Source organism: Triturus cristatus, chromosome 4_1 (assembly GCF_964204655.1).
Source record: "Triturus cristatus chromosome 4_1, aTriCri1.1, whole genome shotgun sequence".
NCBI classification, from domain to species: domain Eukaryota; kingdom Metazoa; phylum Chordata; class Amphibia; order Caudata; family Salamandridae; genus Triturus; species Triturus cristatus.
This window is the reverse complement of record NC_140585.1, coordinates 883,531,125-883,558,675: the sequence shown is the minus strand read 5'-3', so window position 1 is coordinate 883,558,675 and position 27,551 is coordinate 883,531,125. Positions and strand designations below refer to the sequence as shown.

The 27,551-nt window shown below is 47.3% G+C and overlaps 2 protein-coding genes across 5 annotated transcripts in view; one reads left to right on the top strand and one right to left on the bottom strand.

The window, feature by feature from the left end:
• MEST (mesoderm specific transcript) overlaps nt 1-27,551 on the top strand; it is a 336,158-nt gene that overhangs the window by 57,658 nt on the left and 250,949 nt on the right. For all 4 annotated transcript variants that reach the window (XR_014981372.1, XM_085653607.1, XM_085653609.1 and 1 more), the window contains one exon: nt 8,980-9,050. Coding sequence is in view for 1 of the 4 variants with exons in the window: in XM_085653607.1 (XP_085509733.1) it covers nt 8,980-9,050 (71 nt within the window). In the remaining 3 variants the exon portion in view is untranslated. The remainder of the gene's footprint in view (nt 1-8,979; nt 9,051-27,551) is intronic.
• CEP41 (centrosomal protein 41) overlaps nt 1-27,551 on the bottom strand; it is a 295,708-nt gene that overhangs the window by 187,865 nt on the left and 80,292 nt on the right. The gene's annotated exons all lie outside the window — the stretch shown is intronic.

The window sequence follows — 27,551 nt, the reverse complement described above, 5'->3', positions numbered from 1 at the left end:
CCAGGACAGTGCCAACCTTGTCGCCCCCCTCGTAGTAGCGCTGCTTGAGCCCAAGCAGAGCGCGCTCAGCCTTGTTAACCCTGTGCGCGCGGAGCTGCCCCCTAAGAACGGCCAAGCGGCGCTTATGCGTCGCCAGCGGTCGCTCCTTGTCCATCTGCTCAAGCATCTGCAGTTCCCGCGTAAGTTTTGTCTCATAAAGCTGGGCCTCTCGCGCTCTAGCGACAGCCAAGGCTGTGAGAGTACCCCGGATAGTGGCTTTGAAGGCATCCCAGAGAAGGGGTAAGGAGGTCCCCGGCAAGTCATTGTCTTTGAAATATGCCAGGATGGCTGCCTGGATTTCCTCCCTGTCCACTGGATGCCGAAGAACGTGATCCGGGAATCTCCAGCGGCTCGCCCGCGGTGGGTGGATAGGACCCTCCCGTAAAAGCAGCTCAACGTGGGCGTGATCGGAGACCGAAATGGTGGAGTGAGACACCGAGATGGAGTCCTTGAGCAAAGAGTGTGATATGAGGAGGAGGTCGATGCGGGAGTAGGAGCGGTGGACATGGGAGTAAAAGGTGTAGTCTCGCAGCCCCGGGGAGTGATACCTCCAGGCATCTACTAAGTTTAAGGCGGTTAGGGAGCGTTTCACCACCGCGGACATGGCTCCCACCCCGTGAAAAGCGCCCCCACAGCGATCGAGTTCCGCGTCCCACACCCAATTAAAGTCCCCTTCGACTATGAGGTCGGTGTTCACTGGCTCAAGGTGTTCCCTGATTATCCTACGCAAGAAGGCATCCTGACCCTGATTGGGGGCATATAAATTACACCGCGTCAGAGCGCGGTTTCTCCGCCGGATCTCCACCCGTAGAAACCGCCCCTCAGCATCCCTATGAACTTTGGCGTCCCCCCGGGATATCCCTGCCCTGCACAGAATCGCCACTCCCGCCGTCTTAGAGGGAGCCGAGGACCAGAACTGAAGGGGGAAGCGTGGGTGCGCCATCCGTCCCACATCAGACTTAAGGAGGTGGGTCTCTTGGAGGAGGATTATATCGGGATTTTGTAGGAGCAGGTAGCGCCATATTAGGCGTCTTTTGTTGGGAGAATTGAGCCCTTTCACATTGAGGGAGAGAATCTTCCAAGAAGATGTGGTATTCATTGTCATAAGATCTCTAGTAGGGTGCCCCCCGTGTGGCCATCCCACCCATACGCTGGTCCCCCCCGCCAAGAGGAGAGTAGAAGAATGGGCACGGAGGGGGATGAATAGGGACAAGTAAAACCATGAAAACATTCAATCGGCCAACAGGGCCCGTAGAGTCTATTCCAGTCAAGGGAGTAGCCAGGCGCCACGGCACAGGCTGTCCCGGAGATGTCACTCTCCCAGAAATAGAAGTGGGGGTGTGTCATCGCTGAACCACTGAAGCTATGGCGTCGAGGGCCCGTCCCGGGCCGCCGCCCAAGCCGGGGAGGCAACGCACCGTAGAAGAGCCCAGAGTGCGCCTCCAAGGGGGGCGTCCAAGACGTCTAGCCATGGGGGATCAACGCAGCCCAGGACCGGCCGCACCACCAGTCGTCTCAGTTGTAAAGCCAAAAAACAGAGTGAATGATCCGCAATGTTAGAGCTTATTTAAGGGCAGACGCCTGCGAGCCGGCTGGCGAGGAGGCACTCTCCAGGGATTTTATATGTTCAATAATGTCTTGCTTGTCTCGGGAGGCTCCGCTGCCATCCGGTGACGATGGGCGTCGAGGGCGTCGCACCGTGGACCACTGCGGCTTCAACGGGACTCTGAGGTTGGCAGGGCGCCGCGAAGGGCTGGCCGGTGGAGTATCGGGGATCTGCAGTAGTTGAGCCGCCTCCCGGTATGATCTCAACACCCGCCGCTTGGATTCCCACTGAAACATGAGGGCGAAGGGATGGGCCCATTGGTAGCGGATGTTGAGCTCTCGCAGTTCGTCCGTAATGGGTCTGAAGTCCCTCCGTCGCCGGAGAGTTGTGGGGGCCAAGTCCTGAAACAGTTGAATGGGCTTTCCCCCGCAGAGGATTTCGGATTTGCCTCTAGCCGCCTTCATAATGGCTTCCTTCTCAACAAAGAAATGGACCCGAGTCAAGATGTCAGGGACAAGTCCCGGCCGCCCCATCGGCCCCGAGACCCTATGTGCGCGGTCCAGGGTGGGGGGCGAAGTATCATCATCCCCTCGGATGTCATGGAGTAGGTCCGCCACAAAGGACATATCTGCCCCTTCTGCCCCAGGTGGCACCCCCCGGATGCGTATGTTGTTCCGGCGCCCCCTATTTTCCAAGTCCTCCTGTTTGATCTGGAGTTCAACATGCTGCTCTTCCAAGGTTGCCAGCCTCTGCCATAGATGCTCTTGGTCTTCTGTACGCGCATCCAGGGTCTTTTCTAAGTCATCTACTCGGCCTCCCAGTTCCCCCACATCCCTCCGAAGCTCCTTTACACACGCCTGGACTTCCGTGCGGATGGACCCAATTTCTGACTTGAGTTCCTACATGAACGCCGTCATGAAGGATTGCGTGACGGGTTCCGCCGAGGCGCCCGCTCCCGATGTCCCGGCGTCCAGTGATGCATTGTTAGGCTTACTCCACAAGTCTTTGACAGAGGCGTCTTTGGGGGTCGCCGGCGTCTCCTTCCCCGGCTTCGTGCGGGTCATGGTGTAACAGCGCCTGGGGTCCGCCCCTCAGCGTGGGGGAGCAACAACACTGAGCAACCCCGAGCCCCGCAGGCGTACGTCGGGCGGACAGCCCGGATCCTCCCGTCCCAAAGACTGGGGGGCGCAGGGGGGAACACAGTCGACGAGTCCGCGGCCCAGGGTGCCGCAGTCCACAAGTCTCTCTAGGCAAAGCGCTGCAGATGGGAGATCAGGAGAGACGCCACAGTGCAGGGAAGCCAGCGGCAGCGGGCAACGTAGGCCGCACCCAGCGAGGTAGTTCGAGGCTCCCCCCCCCTGCGAGTCAAGTCCCAGTGCAGAACAACTCCGCACTCGACCGTCCACTAGAGGATCGACCGGGCCCAGGCCCAAGTCCGCCAAATGCGGCCGTTAACCCGCCCTCCTCCGAGGGATCCACCGCCAACTCCAGGTCCGAGCTCCCACGCCGTCTAGGCCCCCCGCTGCGTGTCGAGGGCCGCAAATCTACTCCAGAGGCGACTCACAGCTCGGGAAATGGCTGCCTCGCTCATAGCGCAGGCCCCCAGCAAGGTCCCAGGCCGAGGCGCGGGAACAGACCCCACTCAGATCAGACCCAGCCTACCACCTCTTGATCTGGGGATGCCGGTAGGGGGACACAGGCAATAGTTCGCTGAAGTCCAGGCGCACCTCGAACATAAGTCTCCCTCAAGCGCCTCCCTCGCCTAGTCACCGCGTGGACCAGGCCTCTCCCACGCAGTCTCTCAGGGTGGCGGCCGGCGTCTCTCAGCCCCCGGCGCTGATCGCACCCGCCAGGCCACCGCTTAGGATCCTCCTCACCGGGCCGTCCCACACACCCCGCGCCGTCCGCTGACACCCTCAGGCCCTGCCACTGATCCGGTCCCCAACAGTCACACAGCTCTCCCGGGAGGTCCCGGCCTACCAGGTCTGGGCGTTGCAGGAGGCGTCCGCTGCGCCACTCACGGCCTCTCGGTGTCTCTTTGCCTCCGCACTTCGTGGCTGCTTGGCACTCCCAGGCACAGTCTCTCCGCCAGCTGAAGGCATGACCCCCCGGCACAGGCCTGGCAGGTCCAAACCAGGCTCACCAGGTACACGGGGCACAAGCAGCAGGGCAGGCAGCGGCTCTGCGCGACAGCAGCTCCACGTGGGCAGCGAGGTGCAGTGTGTGTTGCAGAGCACTCTTAAACCAGCACCGGCGATCCGCCCCAAGTCTGGTGCCCCAGTATCGCCAACCTCCGCTTCGGCTCCGCCGGTCCCGCAGCGCGCAGCCGGAGCCCCGATCCAGGGCCAGACGCGGAACACAAGATGGCGGCCACGGCCGTCTCCACCCACAAAGCCTGGTCGCTAGTGCTGTCGAGCCCGTGGGGTCAAGGGGTTGGCATGCCACGGCGCCGTCACCACTCCGCAAGCTGTCCGCGCCGTCTCTCCGGCGTCCCTCGTCCCGGGGCAGTGAGGTTCAGCCCCACCGCAGCGCAGCGGGTCAGGGCGTCCAAGATGGCGGCTGCGCTCTCTCCCGCCGGTGTCTCTCCGCGGCCGCCGGGTCGCCTCGTAGCTGTGCAGCCCCGGGGTCTTCAAGTTGCCAGGCAGCTGCCCGCACTCTGTGGCCAGCTGATCCCCCCCCCCAGCTAGGTCGTCGCCACAGCCGCTACCCTGCTTTAGATGCAGTTTTCAGCGGCGGCGGCCCGGAGCCTCGGCGATGTGCGTCTCACATCGTCCGCGGCGAGACCACGCCCCCCATACCATTATCTTTTAAAAAACGTTCAGTAATCCAAAGAATGCTTGTTTATTACCAGACATGGCCATTATCCATTATGAGTAGCCACTCTTATGTGTTTGACCCTAAGGATGCAAGTGAGCAGGAAAGTAAAGTGATGAGAGCTCAGTGATTAAATGCTTTTGTTGCAGAGATCCTTGTGTTACCTACAGACCATACGTATACTCTCTTTTATTATTGCTCAACAAACTATGCATCTGCATCAAACAGCTGCCTGTAATCTGCATGAGATATGCTAAAACCTGTCTCAATTTGTCGTTAACTGAGGTTGTTAAAATGATTTAATTTGAGTAGTTATAAATTCTAAGCACTTAATAGACTATTCTTAAAATATTAACACAGAAGGATGCCTTTTACACTTCTTTATGCACAGAGTTTGAAAGTGACAAAAATGCTTCCAAATCTTGGTTTGTCTCTTACCAAGTTGTGAAGTGACTGGCTCATGTCTTTGTTTTACTCTGATGGGGGTGTCTGAGTTTGTCATAAGGGTGCTGTTTCCATCTATGATCCTTTGACATTCATCTGCTCCTAGCCTGCCCGACAAAGGGAGCTGTTAGGTGCTCCTTGAAGCACTCCTGGCCCAACACTAAAGGAAAGTTGCAGAGGTTTTCTTCTACCTCTGCAGGCACCTCAGCATGTGGTCCAGTGATCACAGACTACACCGGTGTATAGAAAGATTCAGAGCACTATATGAAGCTGGTTCTTTATATGATCTATCAAAATGAGATACATAATGCAAAGAGTCCAGGGGTTCTCTTATAAATGGACAGGGGCTTGCTATGGGAATCCCAAGGTGCTCTTCTAGGGGGTAATTTGGTCAGGCAGCTGTAGGCTTATCACAGAGGAGTTAAAGACACACACCGGTCAATAAATGAGACACACGACTCAATAAGAAAATCAACACCAATTTACAAAAATAACACGTATCTTTATATATGTTTAGGCACCAGAAGCAATTTATTTAGGTAAATTCTTTTAAGTTCAAAAAGTTTACATAGTGCAATTTTCAGAAGCTGCAATGTTATCCTATGGGAGGAAAAGTCAATGTGGCATTCAGGTACAGTACAGAGACTTACGGGACCAATCTCCAGGAGTTAAGTGAGTGGTGGGCAAGGTCATGGCAGCACCAGCAGAACTCTCTATGGCGCCCATTTTTTGTTGCAAACTCGAGTACCCGCTTCTTACAAGTCAATTCGTTATCCCACTGCGACGTTCCAAGATTTATACTCCACTTCGGGTACCACCCGCACTCGTTTTATTACTAAATTAACCTTCCATGTCCGGTCCCGCTTCAGTTCCAATATGGCACCCACTTTTGGCCATTCTACTTGGTTCCTTTCCTGAGGCATTGTTTTTTGCTTCCTCAGTCCGTGGCCCCACCCTCCCCCAGCGTGGCCAGCGTTTTCTACACCTGCGGCCACTCGAAGTTTGCAGGCGGAGACGAGTACTTAACACGGCCGCTCTACTCTCTCTGCACTCTGCCGAGCTGGTGGAGAGAGGGTAGGTCGTCCGGCGATCGAGCCGCTGCTTAACTGTAAGTAGTAACCCAATAGTGCACTTTTTACGGGGACGCCACTTGGCACTCTTGCCCCTTCAATGCTGGTGGGATGCCTGTTCCAATGCTGACGCCAGCATTACTTGGTTTTTAAAATTCTCTTTTTGCAATTTTTGTCAATTGAGGATGTTACATTTTCTTAACGTCCCCTCCAGCAGTGATTCGAAGGAGCTGGTGAGCCACCCAAGATGGGTGAGTTGTAATTGCCACACAAATCATGATGGGTGTTGAGCCACCTTGCTTAGATGTGCCACATGCCTGCATATATTTTTTTTCTTTACACTATGCCTGTCACATCTGTTTAGTACTAAACATCTTGATCGTGTAATCTCTTGCATGATATCTCTCCAGAGGCTGTTTTTAATGTTGTTTCTAATGATATATGTCAATATTATTTTTTGTTTTAACCTCTTCAGTGCCCCGCCCTTTCCCCGCCCTGTGCCGGGCGTTGCATTAGCGGGCGGGGTTCATGACGAGATAGTCTCGTCATGGGCACAGCGCAACCGCGCTCCATGACGAGACCATCTCGTCATGGGCACTGAAGGGGTTAAGTCTGTCTGATAACAAGGGACCTCAATGTTAGGGTGCTTGGGTGCTTGGTTTACACTGTATACTAACAATGGAACCAACCACTGTGTAGATAGTCATTTCTAACTTTTGGTCCTGAAGAATTGCCACATGATCATTCTGACACCCTAGACAAGAAACATGTTGATCTATGCATTGTAGCCTCCACTGTACATTATCTCAGTGGTAACACACCTTTCATTTTTAACTGTGACCAGTGGACTCTCCGATTAACATTAATGTGGAGCACCACTGCGCCTCATTTTATATTCCCCTTCACAGTTCTCTCACATTTCCAACACATCTACACTATGAGGCCCATACTCACTCCGCACCTTACGGCTTGGGAATAAAAGATCTTTGATAAAGAGCCCCTCATCGGGAGCCCGTCAGGCATTGCAGTGCAGGCCTGACGAGGACCATGCCCTATGATGAAGCATGACACCCAGCCGGGTGTGTAAGGGCCCTAACTACCAAAGTGGGAGACACCCCATCTCCACTCTTGGGATATTCTGATGTACCGACCAGGCCTCTACCTCTATTTTCTCTAAAGGAACTGCATACTTAGGTTGATATACTGATCTCCCTGGGGCGTGGATGCTGGACCTATAAGCGCCTTTTGTCCCTTCTTTTTTTGATATAGCACCAGCAGGACACCGCACTCGAGCGGTCCGGTGCCGAGGTGCTAAACCGTGTCTGGTGCCCAATGTTACTCTATGGGCATCGGTCTTCACGTAAAGAGGCTGCAGGCTCGGACTGGGAGGCCAGTTGTCCTGAACCAACAGGGGGCTCAGGCCTCATGATGCTGGGGGACATAGCGACGCCTTTGGTCCTCTTCGCCACGGCCCAGGGACGACGTGTGCAGAAGTGTCTTAAGGTGTTGAGTTTTCCTTACTGGGAGCAGTTGTGGTAAAGGGGGCCTGCGTGCAGAGGCTGGGGGCAACGTCTGAGTTCACTGGGGGCGAAACCATGGTGGACTTGGTCTCTGGGGGTCATGGGGACCACGATGAGACCGTTGGCCCACTTCAACTTGGATTTCTTTGGTCAAGAAGTCCTCACAGGCAAGTTGCGTGGAAGCAGACCTGCCACTTCGCGGAAGGTCTTGGTTCCTGGGTGAAATACTGGCATGTCTCTCGGGCTTTGGTGACTCAGCAGCTGCAGGACAAGTCAACTTTTAGTATATTTGCCTAAGTCAACAGGCAGGCCAGCAGGGATGGCGCTAGGTCAGTTGCTGGGTCTTCAGTTCTTGCAGGATGTGAAATCCTTTTTCGTCTCTCAGCTCAGCAGGATCTGATTTCCTGGTGCCAGGGGCTCTCTGAATACTCAATTCAGGGGCGTTAGGTGAGTATAGGGTGGTAGCCAGGGGGCTACTGACCCTAGGAGTCAGTACGTCCCCATATGACCACTTTCTGTGGGAAGTAGCATAACCCTGTACCAGAGCTCCTAAGTGTGCCAACACAAAGATGGCAACGTCTGAAAAGTTGTACCCACATCAGGTTAGGCCACCTTAGGGGTGGTAGTAGCTTGGGGGTGGGCACGCCTACCTGCCTATCTAATTTTCCGCCTGTCCAGGTGCCGGAGGGTTCCAGACAAGGGGGGGGGGCTGCCTCCTCTACTGTGAGGGGAGCCAGATTCACATTTCAAAGGTGGGAGTTTCTTTGAAGCTTGCCAACCTAGGAGTGCTAATCAGTAGGCCATCCTGAGGGAAGGGGTGTGAACACCCTCTTCTCGTGCAGGCTTTGTTTCTGATTAGGCCCTCACTCTGGGAGGTCAGAAATCTGTCTCTGGTGGCAGGCTGGTAGAGACAAAGTCGGCCAACACACCAGAGGCTGGTAGGTTAAAAGGGGGACCTCTAAGGTGCCCTCCATGTGCATGTATTCACAAATCCACCACTGGAATCAGGGATGTATAGAAGTTGCTAAACGTATGGACAATTGGGGGGACAATTGTACAGTTTTGCGAAAGAACACTTGCACTGGTGACCTGGTTAGTAGGAACCCAGTGCTCTTCATTCAAAGGTGCATCAAATACCAGGCAAAAAAGTAGGGGGTGAGAGGAGGGGTACTACAACAAAAACCCAGTTTCCTACAAGCACTCTAAGATTCGCTGGCCCCATTCTAGATCTAGTATCCAGCTCAATAAAAATTGCAGGATCTGATAACAGGTGGCATCCACCCACCTATATCGCTTTGGTTGCAAAGGTAGATAAAGTGAGAAGTGTCGTACATTTTGTCAGGTAATAAAGTTTCTAAATGGTCTGGTTGTTCTTTTCATCATGTCGCTGTTTTAAAGGCGAGTCGCGTCTAATCTTATGGATGCTCAATTTGTGTGTCATATTTTCCAAATCTCTTCACTTAAACCCACTGTGACAGGTAGAGTATGACGAGATTAAAAGTATTTAAATATATGTTAATCTGCTAACGGGATATTCTCTACTTAGGCTGCAAACGAAGAAGCCGTATTGAAGTCTGCCTGCCAGAACAGAGCACCAAACCCGCTTGAGAAGACAAGGTAAGGCTATAACAATGTATTTCTTGTTGTCTCCCAGGCTTAGGTTAACTTCCAGGTTTATTGTTGTATTTTTATGATTCTGGCATAAATCCTAAAATGGAAACTAAAGCCCTTTGATAGTTCTTTAGTGGCACCTCTACACCCTCTCATCTCCCCCCTCACTGTCCTATAGCCTAGTAGAGACTAATTCTGGAGGCAGAGGTTATAACTAAACTGAGCAGTGAAAGTAGACGGGGCACACATTAAGAAGTTTTAATATCCGGCATGTTGACTTGTGTGTTAATTTTATAGAAAATCTTTAATAGGTGTAGCTAGTATTTGTATCAAACATAAGTATGTGTTTATAAGACTTGCCTGTTTCCTTTTTAATCAACTTCGACCATTTCTCAACATGAACTGAGTAGGTCACAGCAAACTAAGTGTCCTCTTCTGTGGTCTATAACAGTTCAAGCAGTGGCACAAAAGAAGTAGGTGCTCCAGGTATCTAGAACCTTTAAGAATTTCTATTTACATTTTACTGTGGCGGAAGCATGTTTTTTTAAATTGACAGATGTGGAACTATCAAGGACTATGTAATGTGTACTACCTAGCTAGCTGAAAGGGAATCTAGTTTTATGTCCTTTAAAATTGCCTAAATGGTGGTTAGCAAGCTTTCTGAACTGTCAGGTTGATAAGATACAACCCTGAAAACCAAATTGCAAGGTGATGCGTATGATATGCCATTTTGTAGGCTTTTTTCTAAGGAACAGAATGTCAGATTCTGAGAAATTCCTACTAGGATACTTTGCTTTCGCCATAACGGGTGGAAAAGTAATACTGACATTCTGAAATTGGGGGGATTGCTCATGCTGTCAGACGCTAAAAATTGAGTAGTGTGCCAGATAATTTGTGCTGAGCTTGTATCATGGGCACCTATGTGTTGTTTCTGAGATTTAAAAAAATATTTACTGAGTTGCTGCTAGTTTTTTTGGGCTTTCACTGAGAGGTGATAAATTATAGGGTAAATGTTAGAACCAGCGGTTTCTAGCTGGCTGGGACGCATCGAAGCCAGACAGAATCCACCGTCCTAGATGGAATGAGTAAGATACACTTGTCCGATAACCTGTGCTCACCCTTGGGTAGCTTGGAACAGAGCAGTCTGGCTTATCTTCAGAGTCCATGTGTGAAGTATTGGCACAACACCATCCTCGCAGTATGCTGAGTACAAGTTTTGACTGCGCCCCGTGACCCAGCCACTCAAACTGTGCCATTCACAATACACGTTGCACCCTCTGGCGATACTTTGATTAGACTGTCAGGACCACCTAAAGCAGAAGGAAACAGTTGCTTGGTGATGTCTGTCCAGATTAGGCCTTCAGGCACCCACAGCAGCCTTCACTATCCCCCCCCTCCTCCTCGTAGGCAAAAGAGTGTGACACTGGAAGCTGGCGTGCTTCCAAATTGGAGAAATGTTTCCCCTAAGGTGGAGGTGTGTGCTGCAGTTGCTCCAGGCAGCCAGCTGTGGGTGCCCACAAGGCTCAACGAGACCCCTCAGGTCCAGTCATGATATTCTCAGCGACGGATTACTTTGTGGCGTGGGTCCGGAGAGAAGGAGCGGGCAACCTTGGATGTAGGCCACGATGACGGGCACTGTCATCCTCCGATCTGGAGGTCTGAGACAGTCTAGGCTTCCAGCTCGGGTCCCGCAGACTCTGCACACCTCTCCAAACAGTCCTTGGGCACCACACGTACGGAGTGCGAGCTAGCACAGGTTTCCAGTTGGAAGCAGGGGTACCTTGGACTTGGCAAACTTCCCCAGCACTCCTTGAACTTGTCACATTACGGCATCCCAGGTAGGCCGCTGACCTTTACAAGCACACTCTTCTGCACAGTGTGATTACCGCGTACGTCAGGACGGTCCTTGTCCAGGGGTGTGGAATTTAATAAAATATCTACTTGTCCATGGGGCAGGTTACTTCATAAATCTACCTGTCCTGTAACAAAATCCACTTGTCCCTTTTGTGCCATGTAATGCGGTGACAAATTATGGCAGCAATACCCTTATATCAGAGCTCTGAAATAGCCTCTCTGAATATGCCAGGGCTCCTTCCATAACAGGGTATGAATACTAGCAATTCCCTTTACTGGAGAAGTGTGGCTCAATGAGTAGAGTGGCAGACCCTGATGCAGAGGTCTAGCCCGGGACCAGGGTTCAATTCCCCGCCTCGGCGGGTCTTGGGCTCAAAAATTCCACGGACCTGATAATTCTCGCCTCGGTGCCTATTCCAATCATGGAGTCCCACTCTGCAACTCTGGGCAATAGCTGGCTTAATCTCCACAACGGCCCCCACAACGCTAAGGATGCCTGGCCTCCACCTTGGGGGTGCCCAGGAGTGGACGCCTCACAGGGAAAGCCACGATGGGTTCCACAGCGGTATTCGTACAAGCGCCTTGAGACCCTTGCGGGTGAGTAGTGCGCTATACAAGCATCAAATTTACATTTACATTTATGTTGCCACGTTTCCGCAGATCTACATACTGGCGCTGAAGTTAAGCAACAGTTTCAGGGTTGGAATGCCCTTTTGAGTCTGTGCAAACCTACTAATTTGCATGTTATAAGGGTTTTCACCAACTCTTCTCTAATCTTTTCCCATACTGAGAAAGGTTGGATATTTACTCCTGACAATGGCAGACATAAAACTTCTTCCTGGGTTGGGGAAAAAAGTGGTTGGAGGGGAAGTAATCTTGCAAACGCTCGGATTTTCGCATGAGCAAATCTACACATGCATATTTGCTTATGCTAAAATGCAGTTCACAAATATTTTCTAGGAGTACTATTTCTTGGCCTACTTCTGTAAAGTCTTGTGAATTCAGGAGAGTCGTATATCTGCACTTAATGCAAGGACATAAGTGCACTTTTGAGACTTTACTTAATAATTGGCCCCCTAATTGGGTCTGTCGTTAACCCTGACATGTTGTGTTTATTAAAATGTCTCTCTCTGTCAGTTGGCTAGCTTCACTGTGAATGACAGCATTCTGTTCTTTCACAAGGAGCAAAATTGACACACAGTCGTTTTGTTCAGTGCCAGGAACGACTGTGACAGTGTGTGGTTTTTGAGACCAAAACAATTTTTGCTTTTGCCAATGTTTGTTATAATGATGAGGGCCCAGCAGCACCCACACCAATAAGGTTTTACAAAAAACATGTCAAAACAAGTCACGCATTGATAAACCCAAAAGAATGACCAACAATTTCAGACTAATTGGCTTTACCAATGCTTGTTTATTTTTATGTTTCCCATAATCTTATTAAAACTGGTTACAGTGATTTTCCATTATGAATATTTTTGGGAAATACTAGCATGCATCAACACATTTTCCTAAATGATGCTGCAGAAAAACGCTACCTAAAATGTTACAGTAGTTTAGCTAAATGTTTTTGCTTCTTTTGTGAACATTTTATCTTGAAAGCTAAGAATAATCAATCTTGCTTTCAAGCATCTCCATATATTTGCATCTAATCAGAGAGCATTCTGGGAGCAGTATGCATAGCCTCATAGTGCTAAACAATGAAAGCGTGTGCACCCATTTTTATACTTTAACCACTGTCAGTAGTAGTCTGAGCTTACAACATGTACTTGGATCACTCACCCTAATAATAAAGGTTTTGCATTTGTGAACCATAAATACAAGTTTGAACAGCGTTAAAACATGAAAACAAATATTACCTTAACTGCATGCAATGCTTTCCCTGATCCATCATGTGGGACTATAAACTGGCAGTCAAAGGGTTTGTGATGTAGGGGGTTGGGCCTACTTGTTCCAAGGACAAAATACAAATGGAACCTTGTTGCCCTTGACCCCAAACAATATGTCCCGGGCGTCGGGCTATAGGAATTCCATATCCCTGTTGTCCCAACCGACGATCACTTCCACTCGTTTCCGCTGCACCCTGTGGGGTCCTAACGATCTTGTGGAAACAAGGAGATCTTTTATGTCCCCGGGATCTCGCGGACAGGAGGCCAGCCAACTAGCGCTTGGAAAGTGCTTAGGGATCCGGGCCATAACAGTTGGCAATAAGCTACAGGCCAGCAACATCCAGGTGAAAATCCACCAAGGGATAGTCCCCTTCCTGGAGCACGACACGCCCCAGGCCGCCACAGGTCTGTGGATAATCCAGTTGCAGTCCTTCCTGCCCCAATGGTTCCTCTTTTCGATGTCTCAGCGTCGAACTAGCATAGTCCGTTTTAAATCCTAAAAGCGTCTCTAACTCCTGATGGCAGAGCCCCGGCAGTTATACCCACAATGGATTTTGAAGATGAGATCAGTTTAAAAGCCCACCTTTGAAGTGCACAGGCCTTCTACAAATGTTTTCCTGTCTACAATCCTACCATGGAAGGCTTAATCAATCTTTTTAGTGGAGCCAGGACCCTGCTCCTTGGAATGCAGGTGCCAATTCCGCCCTTTCGGAATGTTGAATCCACTCCAACTACTGGAGAGAATTTGGCATTACTAACTCTGATTTCCAACACTATACTGCTACTCTTCTGCACGTAGGAAGTACTGCTCAATAGCCTTTCCACTGATCCCCCATGTTAATCAATGCAAGAAGCAGGCCCCGCTACACCAAACACCATCTGGTTCCATTCACTATCTGTGCATTTAGAGCACGTGCCCTGCCTCTTCCCAACACCACACTCTTTCCCCAGGGAGTACTGAGATGTAGTGAGAGTCATGCAAAACCTTGGCAAGTACCATTTTAAATGCCAAGCCGAGTAACAGTAACCTGCACACACCTGGGTGGCACAACCAGTGCTGCAGGCCTACAGAGGAGCATTTGAGTTACATGCCCTAGGTATATGTCTTACCCCTAAACATGGACTTACAGCTAACTCAAATCAGCCAATCATGTATATCTCACCTTTGTGTATATGACGAGCACAAAGCTTTGGCACTGAATGGCTTTGTTAAAAGCGTTCAAAGTCCTAAGGCTAGCACATAGATCAGCAGAAAACCTGGAGGGCTAAAAGCAAAAAATGAGGGAAAGCACTCTAAAACGGGCCATTTCCAACTCCAATTGATATGCGTTTACAAAATGTTTCCTCAAACTTATTTGTGAGATAACCAAAAGCTTTAATAAATGTGTCACTTCTGGTTCTTCACTCTAATACATACAATGCCAGTTAAGAACCCTAATACATGTATTCCTATGCTAGTATTGATACATTTTTATAATGCGAAAGCAGGGCTGGCCGTGGTATCCAATCTCTCCAACTTATGCTCCACTTTTGAATCTTTGGCATGGCATGGTTCTGGTTGGGATAAGCTTATACTAGTGGGTGACTTGAATTGCCATTTGTGTGTCTGCCCTTTAGATCTGGATAACACCAAGCCCATTTTTATGTTGGTTGAAGGGCTCCCTATGGCTCACAATCTCAACATCACTCTAGAGAAGTTAATAAACTCATTTAAGCCACACATTTTCCCCACGTTTAAAGGGAGGGGATGCGCATCCATTATAGACTTTCTTTTTTGTCTCAACTCCATTGTTTTTGCTTATTTCTCATTTTAACATAGTTCACAGCCCATATAGTTCACCGCCCTTTCAGTGACCACAATCCTTTCTCTAGCCATTGGTGAAGTAAGGGATAGTATTAGGCCAATGGCAGAGATACACAGGCGGCCCACTCTTTCTGTCCAAGGTAGGAGACGTGGATGGTGTCCGGTATGGCTACAGGAATTTAAAGTGTCACTCTTTACTGGGTGCTATCCACTTGCTTTACCTTTAAGTCTTCGGGGAGAGGGCTATCTTGTCTGCAATTTGCATGCATTGCTAAAAAGGTGTCGGCATTAATGAAGGTCCTTGTGACAAATACTAGCTCGCAGGACCCTAAATAGTTTAATCGAAACTACTCTAAGACCCTTCATTTCTTGAAGGTTGCCTTCAAGCAGGTCCCCAGTGATAGGGAGGATGTTGCCTCCTATCAGAAAGAATACAAGAAGGCATTGGCAAGCCACAAATGTATCTAATGCAAGAGCTCATGAGAAGATTTAGCCCAGGCTAGCGAAACTAGAGACAGTTCCCTATTTTGAAGGGTGATAAATGAGCCTTGCTTTGCAGATGCAACTGGACCGGCTTTATGCCATCATATTTAAGAGCAGCAATCGGTGGATCATTTTAAAGGGGTTTACAACTTTGTACTTACAGGCCCTAATGGTATGTTCTCTGTGGTCCAGTATGGCTTTAGGCCAGGCAAGTTGACAACAGATCAATGTTTAAATCTATGTTTAATCATAAACAAGTATACCGTTGCCTGGCTAGGATCACTATATCTGGCATTTATGACATTTATGACTCTCAAGTCTGCCTTAGACAGGGTCAATCACTGCTATGGGACCTGCTTCTTGCAATGGGGGTGGACCTGGATATAGTGCTCTTTTTATCGAACTTGCATGCCAACACCTCGGCTTTGGTGAGGTGTTCACAGGAGGGTGAATCACACCGAGCATTTCAGTACCAGTGGGGAGGTCCGTCAGGGATGCATACTCGCCCCCTTCTGTTTACCCTTTGTATCAAAGGGCTTCAACAGGCTCTTCTCTCAATGCGTGCTGATTTCCCAAGGGCGGGAGCTAGATTGCTCCCAGTTTTATTGTGCGCTGATGGTGCGGTCCTAATGGCGTGTACTGCAGTGGGATTGCAGTCATAACTGGACAGATTAGTTTATTTTATGGGCAGGTTGGAACCTGCGGTAAACCTTATGAAGTCATATGTCACATCCCCAGTCCACCAGTTCTAAAATTTTCAAGGTGGGAAATCACACATTAGCCAAAGTTTCCGCTTTTTCTTACCTCGGTGTGCTATTTGATGTGAATAAGAATTGGAAGCCCTTGATTGAGGGAAGGAGATGCAAGCTTGTTAAGGCCACAGAGGCAGTTGCTAGTTTTGCCCAGAGGTTTGGTCTCTTGGTCTCCGAGCACCTTAGTCAAGCCTTATCAGGCCAAGTGCGTCACAAAGGTTCTATATGGCTGTGAAGTATGGGGATACAATATGATTGATAAGATCCAGTTAGCAGAAAATGTTTATAAGACACATTCTGCAAGTACTGAAAAGTACCCTGGCCTTCTCTTTTCATGATGAGCTTGGTGTAAAATATATAGGAGACATTGTTGTTCTCAGGCCTTTGCTTTGTTGGATTAAGATCTGGACTGGGGCGGGAGTCCAGTTAACAGACAGATCCTCTGTGATTGTCCATTGACAATGTGCATAAAATATCTTGAATTTCCTATGTGAAGGCTGCTTTCGCCAGCATGGGCAGGGAGGACATATTTTATCACCATCACTCCCTGTGTCCGCTGGAGCTCAAAAGCGTGAGGCAACCATTTTTAGAACGTGTACTTTTAAGGCGATAACTCACAGAACTTATGAAGCCCATGCTACGGGGGCACTTGTAAAAACTGCTGATGGTATGGAGCCCTATTTATCCATTCTAACTAAAGAGAGGGACAGATTTGTTTTGGCTAAATTCAGGTTTAATCTGTTGCATCATCTTTTGGAATCCTCCAGTGGATGGAGTTGTAAATATTGTTGTATGCCCAGGAAGTTGTTTAATTTCCCATTACTGAAATCCCTGAATTTCACTCGAGTTTGTCTGGCGCTTATGTAATTACAGCTTCTACCAAATGAACATGTTTTATTTGCTGTCTCGTGCTTTCTTCGTACAGCTTTGAGATCCAACCTGACTAATCTTGTTGTTGCTCATGGGGAATTTTTAAAGTAATGAATTATCAATACTGTTTTTCCTTCTTTTTATCGCTTTTATGATTTTATCACAATGTGTTTATTTTTACAGTTTTATTAAATGCATGTATTATGATTTTATGCTCTTTTTATGGTTATATTTAAAACTGAATAAAGATTTATATGATGACATATTCCTAAATTCCCTGACTAAAACCCTCCATGAGGGAATCAGTATATTAAAGTCATATTACCTTAAGTCCTAAACCATGCTTAAGAAAAAAGATATGTGATGCTATTTGTATTCCTACTGATTTCGGAGGACACCCCTCCAAGGGAATAGCGGGAAATGACAAAAATAAATTTGCAAAGGTTTGGTCTTCTGGTAAATTGTACAGAGCATTTCGCGCTTGTGAGAAGTGGTACTCTTGCAGTCGTCCCCTACACCCCCCCCCCCCCCCCCCCCCCCCCCCCCAAGGGAAACAAATGCATGGCCAGGGCTATGGGAATGGTCACTGGTTCACTGGTGGTCCACTTTATGATCGTACATCTAGCATCACATGCACCTTGTGTTCCTGAGCAAAGGGTAGAAGATAATGAGCGGGCATGAAAACTGTAGCAAACTTATAGGTAAGCTAGTTTTTTGTAGCGATGAAGCTCAGTATAGCACATTATATAAGGGGTAAAGTACCCCCGCCATACATTATAAAGCTATTGCTGCAAGTCACAGAGTAGTTCCTTCATAAGGTTATGGAATTCAAAGGTGACTTGCTATGTCATTATCATGTATGACAGGGGATACTTTATCCCATATAATACATGGTCACACCATCACCTTTCCCACAAACCACTTAAATCCTTGGTGCATAGCTCTTTCTTATAAAAGAGAGCTTGTTTGCAAACACAAAGAGTAAATATGGAACCTCTAGTGCAAAATGAACCCAGTTAGATATTTGTTGCAAAAAGATATTAGAAACAGATCAATAAAAGTCAGTTTAAAAAAAAAAAAAAGCTGCAGTAGTTCCGAATGCGTATAAACATGCAGAATGATTCTAACTTTTCTATAATTATCTAAGGAGTGCAAAACAATGTTATTTCTGCTTTTCACTGTAAGCAGAAACATAGAGCAGAGGAAAGAAAGAAGAGCAATGTTTTGTTTTCATGCTTTAAACAGCTGCTCCAGTTATACTCTGTGATCTGACTTGCCTTTCTCCATGGCTGCTGGCAGCAGGCATTGTGACATCAGAACTTAACTGCAATAACTTATTTCTTTATAATCTGCGACTAAGTGCTTCACAAGTCGTCCATTATATAATGGATAAAGTATGCGAGGCCTCAAAAAATCTACACGCCCACTCGCAATGGCAAGTCAGATTTGACCAGATCAGATTGAGCTATTTTTAGCTCCTACTGGTCTGTTCTGGAAAGGAACATGTGTTCTGTTCATTCGGAAAGTGAATGAGCAATAAAGATGGCTTTGAATCTTGTTTCTATTTTGTCAAGTGAGCTGTCCGACAAGCATTGTGAAATAAAAGGCTGTAAGATGTCAGTTTTTTTTATTACACATACCATTCAAATTGCTTGTAAACAGATAGTACAAATATTTCAAAATATATTGGGAATTACAAAAGCAAGCTTTCTTCAAAAATTGAGAAGTGTGATGCAAACTAAGATTTAAACAGGAGTAAAACGAATCTGAACACTTTACTTGGTGATGTGCAAATGACAAATATTTACAGAAACTCGATTTCCAAACATTGTTTGTACACTATATAGTTTTTTTTTTTTAGTAAAACCGCATGTCCGTGGGAAATTTTGGGGCCATTTCCATGTAAAATCTGCTGATTGCAAATGAGTGTGCTTACCACTTCATGCTTTAGTTATGTATTTACTAAAAGTGAAAGGTTTTTAACATGATTTGAGAAACTTGCCTTCCCCTCCCTGATGACAATGCTGTTAATGAACTAGGAGGCAATTGATAGTCATGTGTGTACTATATATGGCTAGATTTGTATAGAGCAAAGGTTTAGTCTGTTAAGACAAACAAAGGTGTTTTTTGTACAGCAGACATCTGGAACTTGCAAATTTAAAGGTGCTCTCATATGTGATAATGTAGAAAATGGCGTGTCAGTGAATTAAAATGTTCACCCAGGATCACATCATGTGAAACAATTTTGTGGGTCAAGAGCATTTCAATTAGGTTGTGTTGATTATTTAAGTCACTAGACCTGCCTGTCTAGTAACATTTTTTGATTTTTTTTTGAGACCTGATTTGCAATTTGCAAAAATTTCCCAAAATTTGTATAACTACTTGAATTCAAATTACATGAATTTCACACAACACTACAAAATACCTGCCTACAGGCTTTAGTACTGTGTAATGACCCACCCTTAAAACTCTATTGCCTAACTCCCGCTTTTCCCAAAAATTGTCATTCCTGCTTGCTTTGTTGTGACTTTTCATTATAGATTAATCCTGAGGAATCTGACATCACTTCCCAGTGGACCGGTAAGACCAATAGCCTTTACCTGTGGTTTGACACAGTAGCCAGAATAGGCAATCTGGCAACCATCATGCATACCATTCTAAAATCACAAATATGTACAGTAATACAGTTGGCGAAACAATACATTACCTCTCTCAATAGGGCCTATCAAGAATCATCATAGTGAAAATCTTTTACTTCCAGTCTTTGTCTGTGGGTGACCAATACCAAAACACTAGCCTACTATGATCATCTGTAATATTACATTTAACCAAATACCTTCTACAGTCTGTAACATGGTTGTATGACGGAGCAACAGTGTGAAATATTCAGCATTCCTTTACCACGCATTTTATACCCCGCATTTTTTTAGATCGTATATGCTCTTACAACGTATGCCTTTACCACGCATTGTTTATATATTTATATATATATATATATATATATATATATATATATATATATATATATATATATATATATATATATATATATATATATTCACTGAAAAAACCATAGGTTTCACACATGTTATAGTTAGCTGGACATTTTACTGATAAAAAACCAATGAAATTCCCCCGTTATAGTTACTGTAGGCAACTATAACTCACGCGACCGCAATCCTCTGCTGATGCTAATACTGTATTTAGACACTTATTTGCCCATGTCTTCTTCCATTAAATTTTAGCTATACATATATTACAAATATTTTTTTTTCATAAAGACACATATGTCATCAGCAGAGGATTACGGTCGCGTGAGTTATAGTTGCCTACAGTAACTATAACGGGGGAATTTCATTGGTTTTTTATCAGTAAAATGTCCAGCTAACTATAACATGTGTGAAACCTATGGTTTTTTCAGTGAATTTGCAAGGTTTTTTAAATGCTAATTCCTAACTATAACGTGTGTGAAACCTATGGTTTTTTCAGTGAATTTGTACGTTTTTTTAAATGCTAAGTTACTTTACGCCATTTGTGGCGTGCGCGCCCACTTAACGCAGTTCGTTCCGTGCGCGCACGGTGCGCTTCGCGCACCGTGCGCGCACAGTGAGCACGCGGTGCGCTTCGCGCACCGCGTGTCCACGTTACGCTAGATGGGCCATGAACGCACGATGCGCTTCGCGCACCGTGCGCACATGGAGGAAACATATGATGAGCATTGTTGTGAATGGAAAAATATATGTTTTGTTTGATTAATAATAAGCCATGCGCAAATGGTGCCCTGCGGCCACCATTTGCACACGGGGTGGGGAGAATTTGGATTTTTTTTTTTATATATTATTTGCTACCGTACGCGTACGGTAAGCGTAATCGGCGAAATTTTCAAAAAAATAAAAATTGCCTTTTTTCACTTGGGGGATCGTTGGGGACACCCCCAACATGGCTAGGTGCTTGGGAGCTGTCTAAAGAGCCCCTTTACATCTTTTTACACTTTGTTTATCCTCCCACCCTCAGAGTGCGAGAGAGAAAATGGCGGCCGCCGCTTCCTGGTTTCGACCGATTCGAATGTTTACTAAGATCTAACGACCAATCAGAATCGCGCTCGCGCACGTCACCGTACGCGTACGGTAAGCGCACCGTAAGCGCACTGTAAGCTGGCTCAGATATATATATTGATTTAAAGGCTATTTTCTCAGAATCTACTGAACAGATTTACACCAAACCTACAAAAGGCACTTCCTTGACCTGGGGACTACCTCTCTGCCAAATTTCATTAAATTCTGTTCAGCCGTTCGGGCTGTAGCCCTGTCTAAAGGTCCTATGGAAAAATGCATGGGAAAAACGCGTTTTGGGACCCCCCTTTTATCTCAGCCCCCGCTTGACGAATCCCCCCGAGACTTTCAGGGTAGGAGCGGAGCGTAGCGCCCCACCTATTTTGAAAAATTCGCGAGGATTCGTCGACCGGCGCCAAAGTTATTCAAAATAGAATGTTGCGGATTTCCTATGGAAACGTGGTCCTAACTATAACTACCTACTGGCGACCCGTGGTAAACGCATATGTTATAAAAGCACATTCGTTCTAAATACATGCTTGGTAAAGGTACATCGTGGTAAAAACCACGTTGTAAAGGCTGTTTCCCCTGTAACATAGTGTGATAACAATCCACTCTAATAGGCCTAGTGCTTAAGCAAATGCTGTTTCCAAGAAATAAGCCAGGCCTGTTGCCTTTCTCACAACGTTTCTAAATAAACAGGCCAGACCTATAACACACAATTTTTCCCTGCACACCACTCAGGCCTCTAGGGGTTATCATGGCTTGTCACCATAACCAATTCAGGCCTCCTGCACTGAACGCAAGCTTTTCCGCAAGGCAGACATCGGGCATACAGTCGTAAAAATATAATTGTACACTAAAATTCAGTTGGCAAAGCAAATATTCTCTCTCCTTAACAGGCTTCAAAATGATTCTCAAAACCCAACACTTTTATAGCCACGGTTTGTTAAAGAGGGTAACCACCACCAAAAACCTTGCCTACTCTTAGCAAGAATACATGTGACAAAATACCTATTTTCAGGTAATAACAATCCTACTACGTTTTTTGTAACATTTCATAATAAACATATCAGGGCTCTAGCCATGTTTTTGGCATGCCACCATAAACGACTCAGTCCTGCTGTGCAGAGTTTAAGCTTTGCCACAAGTCAAAAAATGCAATACAAGCACTCTTTTTAGTGGAAGCATTCAACATGGGCCCATTTACCTACTCTACTTAAAACAAATGAAATACATGTGACGGAAAGGCTATGGAGAGATGAGAGGCACTGTTGAAGGGTGATAATAAGGGAATCATTGAAGAACCCCAACAAAGATTGTCGTATCCTAGTGCATAGTAAGGTCTTCATTTACTATTCGTTAAAAGCGAATACAATTTAATATATAATGATAAATGTGTTTTAGAATGCACCACTGTTTCCTAAATATCTTGGGGGGAGAGCCTCCCAAAGCCCCCTTTGTAGTGGTCAGGCTCGCTCACTGCACTTGGTGTGCACCGTATGGCAACTGGTTTGAAAACATTTGCCAGGGCTGCTTTGGGTTTCCAGTCTGGCCCTGGCAGGAGCAGGAGCCTCGTACTGCGAAATAATACCAACCAATTTAAAGTTAGTCACGGAGTTGCAGTACCAACCTTCCCATTAAATTTTTTTTGTGTGCAAATTCTTTGAATATAAAATACTAAGGGGGATATTTACAACAGAAGTGGTGGAGCGTGTTGTTAGCCTCCTTGGCTTAACGATCGGCTCCACTACTTCAGAAACGCAGGGCTGCACCATATTTACAAGAATATGGTGCAGCCCTGCGTTTCACCAAGTGCTGGCGCTACACTTAGCAGTGTAGCTCCAATGCAGGCACCCTTGCACAATGGCAAGGGTGTGTGCATGCAGGGGAAGATTCTTTATGTACAGGAAGGTCCCCCTTCCTGCACATAAACAATCTTGAAATGCTGTTTTGTCACAGAGAAGTTACAAAATTGCATTTTTTTAAAAGATTGTTTATGTGCAGGAAGAGTCGCCTTCTTGTTCCTAAACAATCCAAGGCGTTTTGCTTTTTTCCACGTGTGCTGTACAACGCAAGCCACATGGAAAAAGCAAAAACAAGGAGAAATAAAGGATTTCTCCTCGTTTTGCCAAGTTAAGACCTGGTTTTCCCTGGTCTTAATTTTGTCAAACATATTTTTATTGGTTTTTTCAAGGCACATCTTACAACAATGCTATCCAGTAACCCCTCTCCCCCTCCACATCTGACATTCGCTCCAGACTGAGTAGTTTCCATAATCTAGAATGCCATAGGGAGATCGCCGGTGCCTCCTTTCTTTTCCAGGCTGCTGCCAGGGTAACTTTCGCTGCGCCTATACAGAGCCACATGATCGTTTTGTCTGCTCGAGTCTGGTGTTCTAGTGCAGGGTCACGGAGTCCCAAAAGGACCCCTGCCATGGTGGTGGGGACAGGGTACCCTAGTATATCCTTAATGTACGCAAGTATTTCCTCCCAAAAAGGGCGAATAGTTGGGCAATCCCACCAAATATGTTGTAAGTCTCCCAGTCGCCTGCACCCTCTCCAGCATCTGTCAGAAGCGTTAGGGAAGATTTGCTTGAGTCTAGAGGGGTGGAGATACCAGTCCATCATAGTCTTGAGGTGGGCTTCCCGTAGTTCACAGGAGTGATTGAATCGTGTGATGTTCGTCCAGAGATGTCCCCATTCAACATCTGAAATATCACGGTGTAAAATGTCTTCCCACATGGACATATAACGTGGTCTCGGGGAAAGTGTAGTGGTGATAAGAAATTTGTATATAAATGAATTAGCCCCTTTCATAGTTGTGGTCTTAGTGAGGAAGGATTCAAACCGCGTGAGAGGACGGGTAGCTGCTGTACGTACGTGCAGTGTAAGGGCCCAGTGCATCAATTGGGTGTAATGGTATCGCTCTGTCACCCCTAAGCCATAGTCTCGCTGGCAATTGTCGAAGGTTAGGGGTTCGGAGTTATGGAAAAGGTGAGTCAGAGCAAGGCATCCTCCAGCTCTCCAAGCATCAAATGGACCCTCATGAATGCCCGGTGGAAACTCTGGATTAAAGTGGAGTGGTGTAAATGGTGAGGGGAAGGAGGTCCAGCACTCGTCTCCCGCCACCGTGTCCAAAACCTTCAGTGTGGTACGCGTAGGTGTAGCTATGTAAGTATTCTGGGGACTGTCCTTTTTAGGGCGCCAGACCAAGTCCCAGATAGTTCTTTCAGTCACACTAAGGTTCTTGTGTAGCCAATGTTTGTCAGATTCCCCTTTCGACCACTCAACCAGAACCCGTAACTGAGCTGCTTTGTAATATAACTGGATGTCTGGGAGGCCCCCCACCCCGTGCAGGTGAGATGCAAAAGGGAAAAAGAAAAACGGGCACGTCCCCCCTGCCAGATGAAATGAAGGATCATCGATTTAACCTGACGGAAGAAGTCTCTCTCTAATTCTATGGGCAGGGCCTGGAATAAATAAAGAAGCTTAGGAAGGAGTGTCATTTTTACTGCATATATCCGGCCTAGCCAAGACAAGAAGAGGGGTTTCCACTTTGTAAGTTCAGCTTAGATGCTAGTGAGAATGGGGGGAAAATTAGCCGCATAGGGCCTGTCTATCTTCGGTGTCGGGCGGACCCCAAGGTATTGTATGCAGGAGGAAGCCCATGCGAGGGGGGGTAAGAGGTTGGAGCCTGTGGACCTCCTGTAGGGGCAATGTGAGGTTGAGGATATAAGATTTACTAAAATTAATTTTAAAGCCTGCAACTAATTCGTAGCGTTCAAGCTCTGTGTGTAGGGCTGGAAGAGATGTGGCCGGTTCAGAAAGCGACAAGAGTACTTCGTCCGCAAATAGGGAGATTTTATGGGATTCTCCAGTAAATGGTATGCCCCGAATACTGGAATTATCCCAGATTGCTATTGCCAGGGGTTCAATGCTGAGAGCGAAAAGTAAGGGTGAGAGGGGACAGCCCTGACTGGTGCCTCTAGAGTGGAAGAAGGAGGCTGAGTGTACCCCGTTGACCACCACCCTAGAGCAAGGTTGCCGATAATTAGCACGAATCATGGTTAGAAATTTGGACGAAAAGCCGAATGCCTTAAGGGTGTGGAATAAAAATGCCCAGTTAACCCGATCAAAGGCTTTCTCAGCATCGAGACCCACTAAGACAGCAGGTATCTGACGTCTGTTGGCCTTCTCAATGAGATGAATAATTCGACGGGTGTTATCGTGAGTTTGGCGTCCTTTAATGAATCCTGACTGATCAGGCTGTATGAGGTCGGGCATGAGGTCATTTAATCGTTTAGCGATGATGGAGGAGTACAATTTCACGTCTAAATTTAGAAGGGCGATAGGCCGATAGGAGGCACAGTGTTGGGGATCTTTCCCGGATTTCGGGGTCACTGCAATCACGGCCTTAGTCATGGAAGTAGTGGAATCCCCTTCCTCAGCCATCTTGTTGTAGAGCCGCGTGAGGTAGGGGCAGATGTCAGAAGCAAAGGTTTTGTAGAAAAGGGCGGTATAGCCATCCGGACCAGGGGCTTTATGGGGCTTAAGAGCTTTAATTGCAAGAGTGACTTCTTCATGTGTAATGGGAGCGGAGAGTAACTCATTCCATTCATTAGAAACCTGAGGTAGGGGCAGGACCCGGAGATATTCCTGTTGGGCGTCCCAATCCAAGTCATCACCAAAGTAAATAAAATGAGCCAAAGAGATCGGCTTTGTCTTCATCCCTGTGAGTAACTTCCCCATTGGGACCCATAATGCCACCTATGTACTCTCTCTCGTTTATCCCGAAGCTGCCTGGCTAGGTGTTTACCAATTTTATTGCCTTGAGAGTTAGATAAATGGCAGAGCTTAAGAAGGGTGAACTCAGCTCTATTATTTTAAATGGCACGAAGCTTGCCGCAAAGTGCTGTCAGATTGCGAAGGGTTTGCCGAGTGGGATTCAATTTGTGGGAATTTTCAACAGAGGTCAGCTCCTGCTCTAGTTTCCCCCTTTCTCTAGCGCGTAAGTCTGAGCGCTGGGCGTGTGTGCTGTCCAGGTCCCTGTGCCAAGTCAGATTAAAGTCACCCATGAAAATTACCTGTCCCTCCACAAAATCCAGCAATTTCCCCAGTAGTGTATGTAAAAACGGTGTCTGCCCAGAATTGGGTGCGTATAATGCTACAAAGGTGCAAAGCTTCCCTCTCAAACGGCCCTTAACCATGACCCAGCGACCCTCCTTGTCGCAAAGGACACCCAAGAATTGGAATTGTACGGTAGAGCGGAATAGAAGAGCCACTTCTCGGTGCTTCGTAAGAGCCGAAGATCTATAGATTAAGGGGTATTGTTTGTGTTTGACCCTTGCGTCTTCAGCCCTGGCTAGGTGTTTCTCCTGGAGCGCCACTACTTCCAGATGGTGGTCAATAATATACTTCCACACCTTTTGTCGTTTTTGAGGGGAATTAAGACCCTTGACATTCCATGTGCCAATGGTAAGCGTCATAATGTCAGTGGGAGACGTGACCACTCTTTAGAAGCCCCCCTATTCTAGGTGTAGACCGCGTGTCCACTACTCCCGTAGGGAGACTGGGTTGCCCCTCCGCTTCATCTGTATGTGCAGAAATTACAGAAAGCTTGCTAAAGCTACATGATAAAAAGCCGCCACCACGTTCCCCCCCTCCCCCATCCCACCCCAAATCCAAAACAGAAAAAGAAAAAACATAACTAAAAATGTGATTCCAAAACTTGGGAACAAAGCTCCGCTGGGAGCGCAAAGCCCCCACGGCTACTAAGGGGGACCACGGGTCCGAGGTCCCCGTCCACGCCCATCCCGGCAATAAACTGTGAATAATAAAGCTTGACAGTTTCTAGATGCGACTAAATTACAAGTACAAACACAGGTCCCACCCAAACTAGAGGTACCTACAGTTCGTTTGCACAGAGGGATAAGGCAAGTTATGGCATGATGTAGACCCCGACAATACATGGCCTAGTGCATACAAAGAGTCTGCGGACACTGACGGGCCGGCGTACTATGAGGTGCTGGTGAAGAAAAAACAAGATAGAGGCACTGTTCTTACTTTTGGAGAGAAGGCAGTTCACAGACATTCCCGTCCCTCCCCGTGGTCCCGGGGCCCCAAGAGTCCAGGCCCAGGCATATCCTGCTGATGATAAATCCGGCCAGGTGTTGGAGAGCAACAGCAAACTTAGTGCTCTGCCCCAGCCGCCCGGGAGTTCTGGGGGACCCCGCAGATGCAGAAAGTAGAGGATCCATTGTTGCGAGAGCGGGCCTCAGCAGATTAGCGGCGGCCCCTGCAGCTACCTACTGACCAGTCAGAGGTCGCTGGAGTGCCTAGAGATTGTTCACCAGTAGTGACGTGTGTTGGGTTCAAGTCGTCTGTCGAGATGCCCAAGAGCTCCAAACCCTTCTTCAGATCGGTGATGTGACGTCGTTTGTTCTTGAAATCAAAGCTAAGGCTGAAGGGATATGTCCACCTATATCGAATATTGTCCTCTCGCAGTCTGGAAGTAATGTCTCTAAACTGCTGTCTCCGCACTAGAGTGGCCGGCGCTATGTCTTGGTAGATGGAGCATGAGTGGTTTTGGAAGGAAATGGAGCTCTTTGCCCTGGCCGCCTGCAGCACTGCCTCCTTCACCTTGAAAGAATGGAACTTCGCCAGAATATTGCGCGGCTTCCTCTTCTCCCCAGGTTGCAAGCTGCCCACGTGGTGTACCCTTTCCAGCTTAATTTTAAGGGTTTGTGGAGCCAGAACTTCTGCAAACAGTCCCTCCACGAAGGCCGCCAGGTCGGGCCCAAG